Source organism: Papio anubis, chromosome 17 (assembly GCF_008728515.1).
Source record: "Papio anubis isolate 15944 chromosome 17, Panubis1.0, whole genome shotgun sequence".
In the NCBI taxonomy this organism is placed as follows: Eukaryota; Metazoa; Chordata; class Mammalia; order Primates; family Cercopithecidae; genus Papio; species Papio anubis.
This window is the reverse complement of record NC_044992.1, coordinates 2,763,560-2,778,710: the sequence shown is the minus strand read 5'-3', so window position 1 is coordinate 2,778,710 and position 15,151 is coordinate 2,763,560. Positions and strand designations below refer to the sequence as shown.

General features: G+C 50.4%; 1 protein-coding gene across 11 annotated transcripts in view; it reads right to left on the bottom strand.

Annotated features, from left to right (window-relative positions):
• Positions 1-15,151, bottom strand: part of RAP1GAP2 (RAP1 GTPase activating protein 2) — a 270,089-nt gene that overhangs the window by 5,588 nt on the left and 249,350 nt on the right. For 9 of the 11 annotated variants that reach the window (XM_017950250.3, XM_021928535.2, XM_017950254.3 and 6 more), the window contains 6 exons: positions 13,555-13,692; positions 11,125-11,243; positions 5,571-5,684; positions 5,209-5,323; positions 4,617-4,743; positions 251-327 (listed from right to left, as the gene is read on the bottom strand). In XM_017950250.3, coding sequence (XP_017805739.1) covers positions 251-327; positions 4,617-4,743; positions 5,209-5,323; positions 5,571-5,684; positions 11,125-11,243; positions 13,555-13,692 — 690 coding nt within the window. The remainder of the gene's footprint in view (positions 1-250; positions 328-4,616; positions 4,744-5,208; positions 5,324-5,570; positions 5,685-11,124; positions 11,244-13,554; positions 13,693-15,151) is intronic. The other 2 variants (XR_002517930.2, XR_002517931.2) reach the window with 2 other exon arrangements.

Genomic DNA, 15,151 nt, shown 5'->3' with positions numbered 1-15,151 from the left:
GACCCCAGGAACCAGCCCTTCCCACCTCACATCTGGACCTGGCCGCATCCAGAGGTGTAGCTCTAACTCAGGAGTTGTGGCAAAGGTGGCTGGAACCCCGAGCCACGGCCTGCACCTGCTGGAGCCAGACCTCCCTAGAGCTTCCCCTGCCTCCTTCGGGGAGCCCCCTCTGGGATGTCTGAGCCCTCTTCCTCTGGCCTCTGCAGGAAAGTGGAGTGTGGGGTGTGGGAGGTGTTCACTGCGTCCTTACCGCACCAGAGCTGGCGTGGCTGAGCTTGTCAAAGCGGAATTTCAGGTTCGATCTTGGGGAGTTTCTGCTTTTGGCATCTGAGAAAAAGAAGAATGGCCGTGAAAGAAGGGTGGAGCTGTGGAGGCCACTGGGGCTGCCTAAGAAAAAGAAGAATGGCCGTGAAAGAAGGGTGGAGCTGTGGAGGCCACTGGGGCTGCGTGTGGGGACTGGCCAGGGAGGCCAGGGGAAGGGGGCCTCCTGCCCTCCACCAGAACTAGGCGCTCCAGCTGACCTGTGCCGACCCAGGAGAGCCAGCTCCTAGATTATAGAATTGTGGTGAGCTGGTTGTTCAACTCAGGCCATTTTTAAAAGCTGAATTATATATAAGCTTACAGTTCAATACATTATATTCAACAGAGGTAATGAATACTTGAAATTCGTCACTTCCTACTTGTTTTTCTGTTTTACAATTATCTGTGCTCTTACATCTATTGTATCCACGTGGTAGAAACACCCTAAAGATGGTGGCTACAGTGTATCTTCTTCCCAATTCCATGTTTGAGGACGTCAAATCCGTAGCTTGAGATCAGCCACGACAAGCGTATTTACACCACAGGAATTGGTACGTGCTACAAATCATGGCTTGATTTATTGTCTCGTTGTCTAGACTTAAGGAACTAATAGAAAAAAAGTAATGTACATTAAACTTCAAAACATGTTGCCATTACGTTGTGAATAGCACAAAAGAAAACTAAGTAAGTATCCTTCTGGGTTTTGAAAACTTCTCAGATACAGCAAAGAAATTACTCATGTTACTGACGAAGGAATGAAGTTCTCTTAATATAAAATACTCATGGCCGGGCACGGTGGCTGACACCTGTAACCCCAGCACTTTGGGAGGCTGAGGCGGGTGGATCACCTGAGGTCAGGAGTTCGAGACCAGCCTGGCCAACAAGGAGAAACCCCGTCTCTACTAAAAATACAAAAATTAGCCAGGGGTGGTGGCCCACACCTGTAATCTCAGCTACTCCGAAGGCTGAGGCAGGAGAATTGCCTGAATCCGGGAGGTGGAGGTTGCAGTGAGCTGAGATTGTGCCATTGCGCTCCAACCTGGGTGACAGAGTGTGACTTCTGTCTCAAAAAAGAAGAAGAAGAAAAATATATATATATGTGTAGATATATAATATATACTATATATTATATATACATGTGTATATATAATAGGACATGTTCAGTATATATGTAATATATACTATAATATAAAAGCATATTCTGTGAGAATCAGCTGGACATATGGGATTTATGGTAAAGAATATTATCTATCTCTTATTTGTACACTGGGTTTGACATCCATCGTGTAATAAAATTCCGTGTGTGTGAGTGGTGGCAGAGCCCAGTGTCAACATTCCCCGCTGTGCCCCGCTGTGCCCCGCTGGCAGGAGGGCCACTTGACTTTCTGGTTCTCCCCTGGCCGAGGGTATCGAAAGCTTAGTGCAGCCTTCCTGGAAGCCGCTAGCTGGCTCGCGGTGCTTCGAATCAAGGAGTTCCACCCAGGGATATGACACCTCTGTGTAACCTGTCAATCCTCTTCTGGGCCCCAGGAAACCCAGGTAGGATATGACCATGATCAGGTATCTGAGATTATGGAGACTACATGTCAGGCCACCTCTCCCCCTTACTCCCTGCCTCTCCCCAGACTCAGCCGAACAGCATCAAACAGGTTCCCAGATCTCCCCAACCCACACTGATCCTGTGGGTACCAAGCACATCTTTCGTGGGCTGGGGGTGAAAAGCAGCCCGTCGGGGTTAAATACTGTGTGGAGAAAAGGTACGTAAGAGGCAACATCACTGTGTGGTGTGGGAAGCGCCAGCCAAGAGTCACCAGACCCGCTCCAGGTCCCTTCTGCCCTCGGTGACCTTCAGTAACCTGCAGAGACTCTTTAATTCCTTTACTCAAAACGTTCCTTACTTGGATATTTATTTAACACCAAGTGACAGCCAGGCTTGGTTACAGATTCTTTCATTCATTCTTTCAATATTTAAGTCTTATTTAAAAAAAAAAAAAAATCAGGCCAGGCGCGGTGGCTCACGCCTGTAATCCTAGCACTTTGGGAGACCGAGGTGGGCAAATCACGAGGTCAGGAGTTCAAGACCAGCCTGGCCAACATGGGTCTCCACTAAAAATACAAAAATTAGCTCGGTGTGGTGGCATGTGCCTGTAATTCCAGCTACTCGGGAGGCTGAGGCAGGTGAATCACTTGAACCTGAGGGGCGGAGGTTGCAGTGAGCTGAGATCGCACCACTGCACTCCAGCCTGGGCGACAGAGCGAGACTCCTTCTCAGATAAAAAATAATAAAATCAGGGAATGTATATTTCTACCCCCTTTTACAGATGAGGAAACTGAGGCTCAGAGAGATGCACCTGTCAATGCCACAACCAGGATTTGAACCCAGCTCTGCAGCTGCCCAACCCCCCGGGGCTGAATGAAAGAAGACACACGAACTCTTCCACTCACTGAGAAACACGCATGCAAAGGGTCACTGGCTGTGGAATCACGATCTTCCCTTTATCTCTGACACTGCAGGTTCCCTTTGCAACATCCCTTCGCTGTGCAAACCCCAGGATCATTTTGGCTTCAGCCACCCTGACGGCCCATTGGCCCTTCCTGTGTTTCTACCATTGAGACTAGAGTTTCTCAACCAAATGACATTTGGGGTCAGAGAATTCTTTGTCTGAGGCGGTTGGGGGGCTGTCCTGTCCATTGCTTATCGGCTTCCATGACCTCTGCCCACTAGGTGCCAGTAGCTCCCCTCCGAAATTGTGAAAATCAAAAACGTCGCCAGACATTGCCAGACGTCCATGGGGGAGCAAGACTGCCCCTAGCTCAGAACTGCTGAGTACACTATTGTCTCATGCCCATTCTTTAACCAACACCGAGGTTAACAGTGCCAGGCCTCGTACAAGCATGAGCTCCTTTCATTTTCGTACAACCGATCCTCTGAGGCAGACGTGACTCTTCGTCTCCCTTCATTTTCTGCTTGGAGAAACTGAGGCACAGAAAGGCTCAGTGACTTGCCCAATGACACGTCTAGTGAGCAGCAGACCCAGGATTTGGACCCAGGCTCAGAGTCCCATGCTACCCTCACGAGGGCAGAGACCCGCAGCACCCGCCCAGCAGTGTCCACCGCACGGGTCCACCTGAACGGCCCTCAGGTGTCGGCCCCCACCCTCTCCCCACAGCTGGCTCCCCTACTCTGCCCAAACGCCCAGACTCCTGCTCTCTCTGAACCCCTGCTACTGAGCCCATACATTTTACCTCCTCGATCTCTCCTGGACCCAGGTGCTTCCGCCACAGCTCCCCTCCCCTCCCCTCCCCTCCCCTCCCACACTCTGTTCCTACTCCCCACTAATCCATTCTACACTCAGCAGCTGGAGCAACCAAAATTGTCTTTCTCAATTCCAGATGGTGCTTTTCCTATTTAAGAATCTTCCAACACTCCAACAGCGGCTGCTAGCAGAACAAAACCCTCACCGGGGTTCCGGGGCTGACCCGGCCTGTCAACGCTCCAGCCTCTCTCATGCCTGGCTCTGTGAACCCAGCTGCCAGGAGCCACATGCAGTTCCGGAATACCCGCTCTCTCTCCTCTCCTCTGGGCCTTTCCACGTGTTGTTCCCTCCCCCTGCACCCCTTCCCCCTCTTGTATGATCAAGACCCCGGACATGACACAGGGGCCCTGGAGCGCTGGCAGGTGGGGAGAGGGGCCAGCGGAAACTGCTCAGCTTTCTCACCGCCAATCCTGACTCCTCCACTGTGGGGTCTCCTGCAAGGCCTTCAGCTCTCTGCCTCAGTTTCACAACTCTCCATGTAAGGAGACGTTAGGAACTTGGGCCTCTTAAAACTGATGAACAGGCTGGGCACGGTGGCTCAAGCCTGTAATCCCAGCACTTTGGGAGGCCGAGACGGGCGGATCACGAGGTCAGGAGATCGAGACCATCCTGGTTAACACAGTGAAACCCCGTCTCTACTAAAAATACAGAAAAAAATAAACTAGCCGGGTGTGGTGGCGGGCGCCTGTAGTCCCAGCTACTCGGGAGGCTGAGGCAGGAGAATGGCGGGAACCCGGGAGGCGGAGCTTGCAGTGAGCTGAGATCCGGCCACTGCACTCCAGCCTGGGCGACAGAGCGAGATTCCGTCTCAAAAAAAAAATTAAAAAAAAAAAACCAAAAACTGATGAACAGATGAGGCAGGCTCACAGCGCGGAGGGCCTCACGGTGCGGGGAGGAGCAGAAACTGGCCAGTGCAGCACGGCCGGGGCCCTGCCAACAGTGGACAGGGCACGGCCTGCCCTCCTAGCGACGTCGCACACACCACCAGACGCCACTGACCTGTGGGACTCCTGCCCATGATGATCGGGGTGGCCGCTGCCCCCAGGCTGGGGCTCTCGCCGCTCGGGGACGGGCTGTAGACAAACACCTCCTGCCTGAAGGGTGACGTTGTGGACGGCTGGCTGCTCTGAGGAGAGAGGCCGGGTGAGCTCGGCAGCCGCGTCCACACAGGCCTGAGACAGCCCCCACAAGCCCAGGACAGCCGCTGCCTCCCACTCCTCACTTGGGCCTGCTCTTTCTTTCCTGCTGACGTCGACCCTGGTTCCAAGCTCTCGTGCTCCAAGAAGGACCTTTGACTCAGCCCCCTGGAGCACTGGCCACTCACCGCTCCAGCCAGTAACCCCAAGGCAGGGGCGCCATCGGGTCTGGCCCCTTCCCTCTGCTGCTGCTATGTCACTCCAAGAGAGACGTCCCCTCACCCACGGCGCCCAGGGGGTGATCATGGCTGAAGAGCCCGCCTCTCGTTTCCATTTTTCCCCTTTCCTCTGCAAAGACCGAAGTGGGCTTCGATCCACAGTGCTGTTCTAACGCGAGGAGGGTGGCTGGCTGACGCCCCAGAGTGCCTGCCCGAGGGTGGACGGAGCCCACCTACCCCACTGTCGCCCTCCTCCATGGCCTCGCCCTCCCCTGCGGTGCTGCTGACGCTGCTGGTGCTGGAGGAGGAGCGGGAGATGGCGCGGCCGTTCTCCTTCAACTTCATGAAGGGCCTGCAGGGAACAGGAAGCGAGGCCAGCGTGGGTCACAGGCGGGAGCCCTCCACCCCCGGGTCCTCCCCGGGACCGATCTGAGCCTGTCCTCTGGCGGCTCCCCACACCCCCACCCGTTGGCCTTTGTGTTCTGGAGAGTTCCAGAGGCAGGAGGAGATGGTCACTCTCAGCTGGCCAGGAGGCAGAGAGCATGTTCCAGGGCTCCATGTGGCCGAAGCCAGCCTTTCCCTCACCCTCACTCTCTTACTTCTCCTTGTTGGGGCAGATTTCCGGAGAGCTGGGATTGGATGAGGTCTCAGACTTTATCTCCTGAGAGGAGTGTCCACCATCCGGGGTCTTGGGTGTGCTGGATGTGCTGTCACTGAGGGAATGGAAATGAGGTGTGAGGCCATGGAGACAGCCCTCAACTCCCAACCCATCCCTGGCCCCAGGCAGACCCCTCTGCCAGCCAGCTCTCAGCACAGTGGGGGGCTGTGGGTCAGAGCACCCCCACCAAGCATCACCGCCAGGACATCCTTTCCCACCTGAGCCCCCCAGAGACGGCAGACACTACAGGGTTTCCTGGTCCCTACAACAGGGACTGTTCTAGGTTCACGGTGAAGTCCAGAGCTGCCAAGCAGGAGTCCTGGCTTGACAGCCTCTAGCCCAGATCTCTCTCACCCAAGCTGGCCATCACACCTGGCAGAGTTAAGGGTCAAGAGAGGGCCCTATGGGGAATGGAGCAGGGAATATGGTGGAGTCTATGACATCCGCCCCCACGGCAGGAACCACCCAATACACATGGACTCCTGGGGGGTTCCGGGGAGCCGCCCTTCATATAGACTAGAATACAAGCTCCTGGACCCACATGAGGAGGCTGCCCTGGGAGCTGGGAAGCAAGGGGCACTCTCAGTCAAGAATATCCTTCTCCTGCAGTCTAACGAAGACCATGGACAGTCCCCACAGTGCCCCCTGTGCTGATTGTTGGGGACAGGATGGCCATGTCCTCAATGCACTTTTTTTTGAGACCAAGTCTCCCTCTATCGCCCAGGCTGGAGTGCAGTGGTGCGATCTTGGCTCACTGCAACCTCCGCCTCCCGGGTTCAAGCGATTCTCCTGCCTCAGCCTCCCAAGTGGCTGGGATTACAGGTGCGTACCACCATGCCCAGCTAATTTTTTGTATTTTTAATAGAGACGGGGTTTCACTGCATTGGCCAAGCTGGTCTCAAACGCCTGACCTCAAGTGATCTGCCCACCTCAGCCTCCCAGATTGCTGAGATTACAGGCATGAACCACCGTCAAAGAACTTTTTAAATAATAGTGTTGTTGAGACAGAATCTACATACCACAGAATTCACCTATTTAAAGTATACATACAATGCAATGGCTTTTAGTATATTCAGAGTTGTGCAACTATCACCACCATCTGATTTTAGAACTCTTTTGGTCCCCTAAAGGAAACACTGGACCCACTTGTAATCATTCCTTAGTCCTCTCCCCGCAACTCCCACCCAATCCCTAAGTCATCACTGTAGATTGAACTCTTCTGGACATTCATGTAAATAGAATCATATAATACGTTATGGTCTTTTTGTCTGGCTTCTTAAACTTGACACTGAAATGTTAACATTGAAATTGAAATGTTAAAACATAATGTTTTCAAGGTCTGTCTATGTTGTAGCTTGTATCAGGACTTTATTCCTTTTTACTGCAATAATATTCCATTTTATGGATAGATGGTGTATTATTTATCCATTCATCAGATGATGGACATTTGGGCTGTTTCCACTTTAGGCTATGACGAGTAGTGCTGCCATGAGTATCTGTGTCTAGTTGTACTAGTGGACTCCTTTTTTTCATGGCCCACTGTTCTCAACTCTCTTGGGTATACACCTAGGAGCGGAATTGCTTGGTCATATGGTAACTCTATGTTTAACCTTCTAAGGAACTGCCAGACTGTTTTCCAAAGTAGTTGCACTATTTTACATTCCCACCAGCAATGAACAAGGGTTTCCATTTCTCCATATCCTCTCTGACTTCTGTTATTACTTGTCGTTTTGATTAAAGCTATCCTAGAGGTGTGAAGTATCTTAATGCACTTTTGATGAGGTTGCTAATAACCTCCTGTCAATCTGTCCAGGGGTTTGGCTCACTGTGCTGGACTTCTCTGTGTGTCTGACACAGATGTTCTTCCTTCCTGGAATTTCTCCTCCTCTGGCTTCAGAGACTCCATCCCCTCCCCCTCTTCTCTCATCTTTCCTTCCCAGTCAGCTTCACCACCTTCCCTTCTCCACCTGCCCTTAAATGTGGTACTCTACTCAGCCTCTCTGGTGGTCGTATTAATTAAGCCATCATTAATCAGTACCTCTACCCTATTGGCACCCAACTCTCCTTCTCTAGTTAAGGCCTCTCATATACCATGGAATACTATGCAGCCATAAAAATGAATGAGTTCATGTCCTTTGCAGGGACATAGATGAAGCTGAAAACCATCATCCTCAGCAAACTAACACAGGAACAGAAAACCAAACACCGCATGTTCTCACTCATAAGTGGGAGTTGAACAGTGAGAACACATGGACACAGGGAGGGGAACATCACACACCAGGGCCTGTCGGGGAGTTGGGGGTAGGGGAGGGAGAGCATTAGGACAAATACCTAATGCATGGAGGGCTTAAAACCTAGATGACGGGTTGATGGGTGCAGCAAACCACCATGGCACATGTATACCTATGTAACAAACCTGCATATTCTGCACATGTATCCCAGAACTTAAAGTATAATAATTTTTAAAAAGTAAAATAAAATTTTAAAAAACCTATAACTCTGACCACTCCCTGGACATCTCTACTGTTGGTTCACAAAATCTCCCATGCACAGGTTCCAAACAGAGCTTTTCATCCTTCTCCATAACCCTGCCTCTTGTCCTTCAAGCCCTACTTCAGAACATGATGCCACCACCCAGGGCATAGGCAGACAACTTGGGAATTTGGAAGTCAATCAAATGCTGCCCTTTCCCGTCTTGTAAGACTGTGAACTTCTGGAGGTCAGGCTTATATGTTTTGTAGCACTTGTCTGAGCACTCAGCACTGTGCCCAGCACATGGCAGCCACTCAAGAAATGTTGGTTGCTAAAATAAAGAACAAATGGGCTCACCGATTAAAGAATCAGAAAGACATCAAAACCAGACAAGGATACAACAAAAAGGCCAATATTCCTGATAAACACAGATGCAAAAATCCTCAACAAAATATTATCAAACAGAATTCATCAATGCATCGAAAAGATCATTCACCACGATCAGTTCACCATGGGATTCGTTCCAGCGATGCAAGGATGGTTCAACATCCACAAATCGACAAATGTGATACATCACATTAACCATACAGAACAAAAACCACATGATCATTTCATTTTCAACAAAGGTGCTGAGAATATACATTGGGAAAGGACAGTCTCTTTAGTAAGTGGTGCTGGTAAAACTGGATAACCATATGCAAAAGAATAAAACCAGACCCTTTTCTCTCACCATACATAAAAATCAAATCAAAATCGATTAAATCTAAGGCATGAAACAAAGAAACTCCTAGAAGAAAACATTGGGGAAATGCTTTAGGACGTTGGTCTGTCTGGGCAAAAACTTTTTAGATGAGACCTCAAAAGCACAGACAACAAAAGCAAAAATAGACAAATGGGATTACATTGAGTTAAAAAGCTTCTGCACAGCAAAGGAAACAATCAACCAAGTAAAGAGCCAATCTGCAGAATGGGAGGAAATATCTGCAAACTATCCATCCAAGGATTAATAACCTGACTATATGAGGAACTCAAAAAAATCAATAGCAAAAACACAAACAACATGATTTTTTAAAGGGCAAGAAACCTGAATAGAAATTTTTCAAAAGAAGACATGCAAATAGCAAGTAGGTATGTCAACAAACATTCAACATCACTAATTATCAAGGAAATGCGAACTTTCTTTCACGGACAACCGTTCCCAACTCTCTTGGGTATATACTGAGGAGCGGAATTGCTTGGTCATGTGATAACTCTATGTTTAACCTTCTAAGGAAATGCCAGACTGTTTTCCAAAGTAGTTGCATTATTTTACATTCCCACCAGCAATGAACAAGGGTTCCCATTTCTCCATATCCTGACATCTGTTATTATTTGTCTTTAATAATTTAGAGTCTGTGACATCTGCCCCCACCACAGGAACCACAATAAGCTATCATCTCACCCCAGTTAAAATGGCTTTTATCAAAAAGACAGGCAACTGCGAATGCTGGTGAGGATGCAGAGAAAGGGAAATGCTCCCACAGTGTTGGTGGGAATGTAAATTAGCATAGCCACTAAGGACAACAGTATGGAGGTTCCTCAAAACACTAAAACTAGAGCTACCATATGATCTAGCAATCTCACTGCAGGGTAAATATATCCAAAAGAAAGGAAATCAGTATATGGAAGAGATGTCTGCATTCCCATGTTTATTGCAGCATTACTCACAACAGCCAAGGTACAGAATCAACCTCAGTGTCCATCAACAGACAAGTAGATAAAAAAAATGTTTTGTATATATACAATGGATATTATTCACCCGTGGAAAAGATGTAATCCTGTCATTTGCAGCAACATGGGTGGAACTGGAGGTCATGATGTTAAGTGAAAGCCAGACACGAAAAGACAAATACCATGGCCAGGCATGGTGGCTCACGCCTGTAATCCCAACACTTTGGGAAGCCAAGGCAGGTGGATCACTTGAGGTCAGCAGTTGAACACCAGCCTGGCCAACATTGTGAAACCCTGTCTCTACCAAAATTACAAAAATTAGCTGGCATGGTTGCATGCACCTGTAGTTCCAGCTACTCAGGGAGGCTGAGACAGGAGAACTGCTTGAACCTGGGAGGCAGAGGTTGCAGTGAGCTGAGATGGTGCAACTGCACTCCAGCCTGGGCAACAGAGACTCTGTCTCAGGAAAAAAAAAAAAAAAAGACAAATATCGCATGTTCTCCCTCATATGTAGGAGCTAAAAAAGTGAATCTCGTGGAGAAAGTTGACAGGTGTCACCAGAGGTTGAGAAGGGGCAGGGAAAGGCAGGATGAAGAGAGGTTGGTTAAGGGGTACAAAAATACAGTTAGATAGAAGAAATAAGATCTAGTGTGCAATAGTACAATACAGTGAGTATAGTTGATAATAATGTATTACATAGTCCAAAATAGCTAGAAAATAATTTGAATGTTCCTAACTCAAAAGATAAATGTTTGAGATGATGGATATTTCTATTACCTTGATTTGACCATTATGCATTTCATCAAAATATCACATGTACCCCAAAAATATGTACAAGTACTGTGTGTTCATTCTTTTAAAAGAATCAGAAAGACAATTACCAAGAACAGGTTCAATGTAATGTAATATATGAGTTGCTTAAAAAGAAAAAAGCTCAGAATGTTTCAGAAGACCAAAGGAAGATGCAATTAACTCTGCCTGGCAGAATCAGGCAAGGCTCCCATAAGACAGGCCATTTGAGTGAGTGTTGAAAAAGGAGGCAAAGAAATAAGAACCCAAGCAATGTTTCTAGCCTGGGTCAAAATGCTGCAAGATTAACTTTGGAAAGTCCCATGCAAAGACTGGCCAAGTCAGCCTCTTTGGATAAAGAGCTGAGTGAGTGACAGGGGACACACAGGTGCCTGAAGGCAGGGCTATCTCCCAAAGCTGAGCAAAGCTCCTCCCTGCAAGGTAGGGCACTGAACAGCTGTAGCAGTGGAAGGGGTTGACAGACCCCACAAGTCAGGCTGGGGTAGGGGTTTCCCAACAGTTACCATCGTGCCCGGCTGTCTCCCTGGCCTTCTGAGCCCGTGTGCAGGCGGGGGAAGAGTCCCGACCGTCGCTTGATGGGACTCCGTGACTGGTTCTTCGCCGTTGCCGCCACCACTGGAGGCTGCCGATGAAATCGCCAAAGTGAATGCCCCCAGCCCAAACACCGTTCTCCTATCCCCTCATCCCCCTCCCTGGTCTACAAATGGCTCCTGGTCTGGAAGAGACCCCAGAAAATAGCAAGACAGCCAGGAAGGTTGAGATCTATGTAACTGGAGCTGAGACCCGGAGACTCAGGCCAGTCACAGCCTCTTTCCCTCTGTTAAGTCAAACCTTGTGGTCCCAGGTCATGATCCACCAAAGACCACAACTGTTGGAGGACACAGGGCCAGGCCCACCATATTGAGAAGGTCGGAACAATTCCGGGGGGACACAGACTGAGAAGCACAAAGCCAGGGAGGCCCTGGAGGGACCTGGTTCAACCTGTCATTTTACCGGCGAGGAAGCTGAAGACCAGAGAGTGAGATTTCATCAAGGTCATCCAGCAAATCACTGGCAGGGTGAGGACTCCTGACTCTCCTTCATTCCTCACAAACAAATGGAGCCACGCAGGTGATCCAATAACGAGACAGGCTGAGAGCTGCCAAGCCGGGGCCACAGGTACGAACAGGCGACGGGGGGCAGCCGAGACACCTGCTTTGGACAGCTGCCCGGCCTCACAGTGGACAATGAGTGGTGGGAGTTTGAGGAGGGCAGACGGGAGCCCGGAACCAATCTTTAGAGGCCACCAAGCCTCCAACTCAGGGCCCAGCTCCAGCTATGCACATGTTACGAAACCTCAGGAGAGTGGTGAGACCCGACCTGAGTCTCCTCATCCATAGAACGGAGATAAGGCCCTGCTCTGCTCACACCATGCACCTTCAGGGGGAACAAGATAATAGCTAGGAAAATATTTAGTCAATTAGATTAATTATGCGAGGCCATTTATAATACTCATAATTAGTACCATGGTGAGTAGGTTCTGCTATTTTGAAGAAAAAGAAAGGAAAATCCTAGTCTATACAAATCCAAAGCCACTTTGCTTTAGTTCTTAGATTTTGAGACAGGGTCTCACTCTGACACCCAGGCTGGAGTGCAGTGGCCCAATTACGGCTCACTGGAGCCTCGACCTCCCCAGGCATAGGCGATGCTCTCACCTCAGCCTCCCAAGTAGCTAAGACTACAGGTGTGTACCACCATACTTGGAAAATGTTTGCATGTTTTTGCAGAGATGGGGTCTCACTTTGCTCCCCAGGCTGGTCTCGAATTCCTGGACTCAAGGGACCCGCCCTCCTCAGCCTCCAAAAGTGCTGGGATTTCAGGTGTGAGCCACCGTGCCCAGCCCACTTTGCTTTATGAAAGGCTCAACTATGGGATTCCCTCCCCTCCCCAGCCCCTGGTGCGAGTCAATCAGGCCCAAACTCACAGGCCTGCAGGACCCTTTCCTTGGGAACTGTACACATGGTGATGAAGAGCATAGACTTTGGATCCAGCAGATTTGCATTCAAATTCCAGTGGATTTTGTGTTTTGTTTTGTTGAGACAGAGTCTCGCTGTCACCCAGGCTGCAGTACAGTGACGCAATCTCAGCTCACTGCAATTTCCACCTCCCGGATTCAAGTGATTCTCCTGACTCAGCCTCCTGAGTAGCTGGGATTACAGGCGCCCGCCACCACACCCTGCTAATTTTTGTATTTTTAGTAGAGACGGGGTTTCACCATGTTGGCCAGGCTGGTCTTGAACTCCTGACCTTGTGATCCACCCGCCTCAGCCTCCCAAAGTGCTGGGATGACAGGTGTGAGCCACCACGCCCGGCCTCAAATCCCAGCTCTTAAGCTTAGCTGAGTGGCCTCTAGCAAGTTACTTAACCCCAGCAGGCCTCCTTTTCCTCAAACGGGAACAGGAGAACACATTAGCACCCACCTCGGGCAGCTGCTATGGGAAGCAGGTGAGATTGTGTCTACAGGTTACTCAGCTCAGTGCCTGGTGCACAGTAAGCTGGGGTGGCTCCTGCTGCCATTAATCATAACAAAGCAAGGACACCCCTCTCACAGGCATGGGTCCCAAGCCCCTGGGCAGTGAAACACACCCCAGGACGATACTGCAGGACTGGCCTGAGGAGGAGGTCTAGCTGTCAAGGAAACTCAAGAGAATAGGACAGGATGGCTTCTAGCGCCATCTGGGCCAACCCCAGGTGCTGTCTAGGATGGAGGCTCCAAAGGACCATTTTCAGAGGTCGGGGTCAGGGTCATCCCCAAGCAGCCTCAGTTTCCCTCCGTCATCCAGCTTGCCCTGATCAAGTCACCTGCCCAAGCCTGGGTGGGGGCACTCTTCCTCCGTAGGTCTGGGGGTGCCTCCCCGGCACCCACTTCTGCCCCAGGGCCTGCCAGCACTCACCGAGAAGGTGGTCTTGGTGACCTCCATGCTGTTGTGGGAGATGCCTCCGCTGAGGCTGCCCGGGATGCCCCCACTATGCGACTTCTTCTGGCCGCCCACCATGGTCTCCATGGAGTGGCTGCGTACGCGGATGGCCCTCTATGGGGAGAGAACAAGGGCCCGAGAATCAGCACCTGGGCTTTCTGGATGACTCTGCCCTCTTCGTGGGGTCTGTAGACACAGCCCTCAGCAAGTGTGTGTGCACATGCAGACACACACACACACACACACACACACACACACACGGTCACAGAGGCCCATACGATATTTACACCAGCTTACAGAGGATGCTTCCATATTCTGCCCCACACTCTGGGCATGGGTGGAGGCAAGGCACAGCCTTGGCTGGAGGGAATCTGAGGGGTCGGTGCCCCAGCTCCCCTGCAAAGTGGACAAAGGTTGTTATCTTCATCTTACAGGTAAGGAAAAATGAGGCTTGGAGTTTACCAAACCTGTACAACACTGACCTAGTCACTAACCTCTCTAAGCTACAGCTTCCTCATCTGTAAAATGGGAACTCTGTGTTTCACACCCAGCATCGTGGTGGGGATTCAGCACACGCAGGTGCCTGACCACAAGCTGACCCTTTTCCAGAAAACTGAGCCTCCATCTGTAATAGACACTGGATTATATTCCTAAGTGTGCTCTGTGCAACTTGGAATATGCTGGCCGTTGGTGAAAGCGTGTGAGGGTCTCACTCATCTGTGCACAAGCCATGCATTGAGCCGCCCCTCCCACTTGCAGGGGCTTCAGGCCCGTCTTCGTTACGGCCTACGGTCTGATGCAGCTGCTGAAAGAGATGTACCCTCAGCCTGGCAGAAGGGCAGTGTCTCGGGGGGCACAAAGCTGCTCAGGCCACCCAGGAACAAGGGGCACACTGGCAAATAGTGAAGAACCCAGGAAAGGACCACCAGGGCGGTCAAGGCTTTGTCAAAGTACATGTGAGAGTGAGAACAGCTAAAAACCAAGATCACTGAGCCACGGGAGGGATGGCCCCGGGAAGGCACAACCACCCTCAGAGCGGTGTGGTGAAGCAGAGCTCGGTTCGACCTCAGGGAGGATTTCCTGACAAAGGAAGTCCCAGAGGATTCTGGCTGCCCCCTGGATGATGCTCTCTCTGGCTCCAAAGGCCTTCAAAGATGATGTGAGAGTTCTAGGAAGAGGAGGTTCTCTCCAGTAACCCTTTGATCATCCAGTCAGTCACTGGATCTGGCCAGGCAGGAATGCAACTCAGCAGTCAAAAGCATGGAGGCTTTAGGGTTTCACTGCCAAGATTTGAATCTGGGCTTCTGGGCTCTCTACTCCAGCACCCATTAGCTGAGTATCCCCGGGCAGGTGACCCAGCTTCTCTGAGATTTATCAGTGAAACAGATATGTCTACACCACAGAGCAGTTGTGGGAATACACACAGGGCTCTGAGGAGAGGACCCAGCACATCGTAACGATCCAATAAGTGTGGCTACTCTTACGGTTAATAACGAGCACCTGCTGCAGGCTTCTGATGTGCCCAGCACTGTGCCAGGAACTGGGAGACCCGCAGCAGGAAAGTCGAGACGTG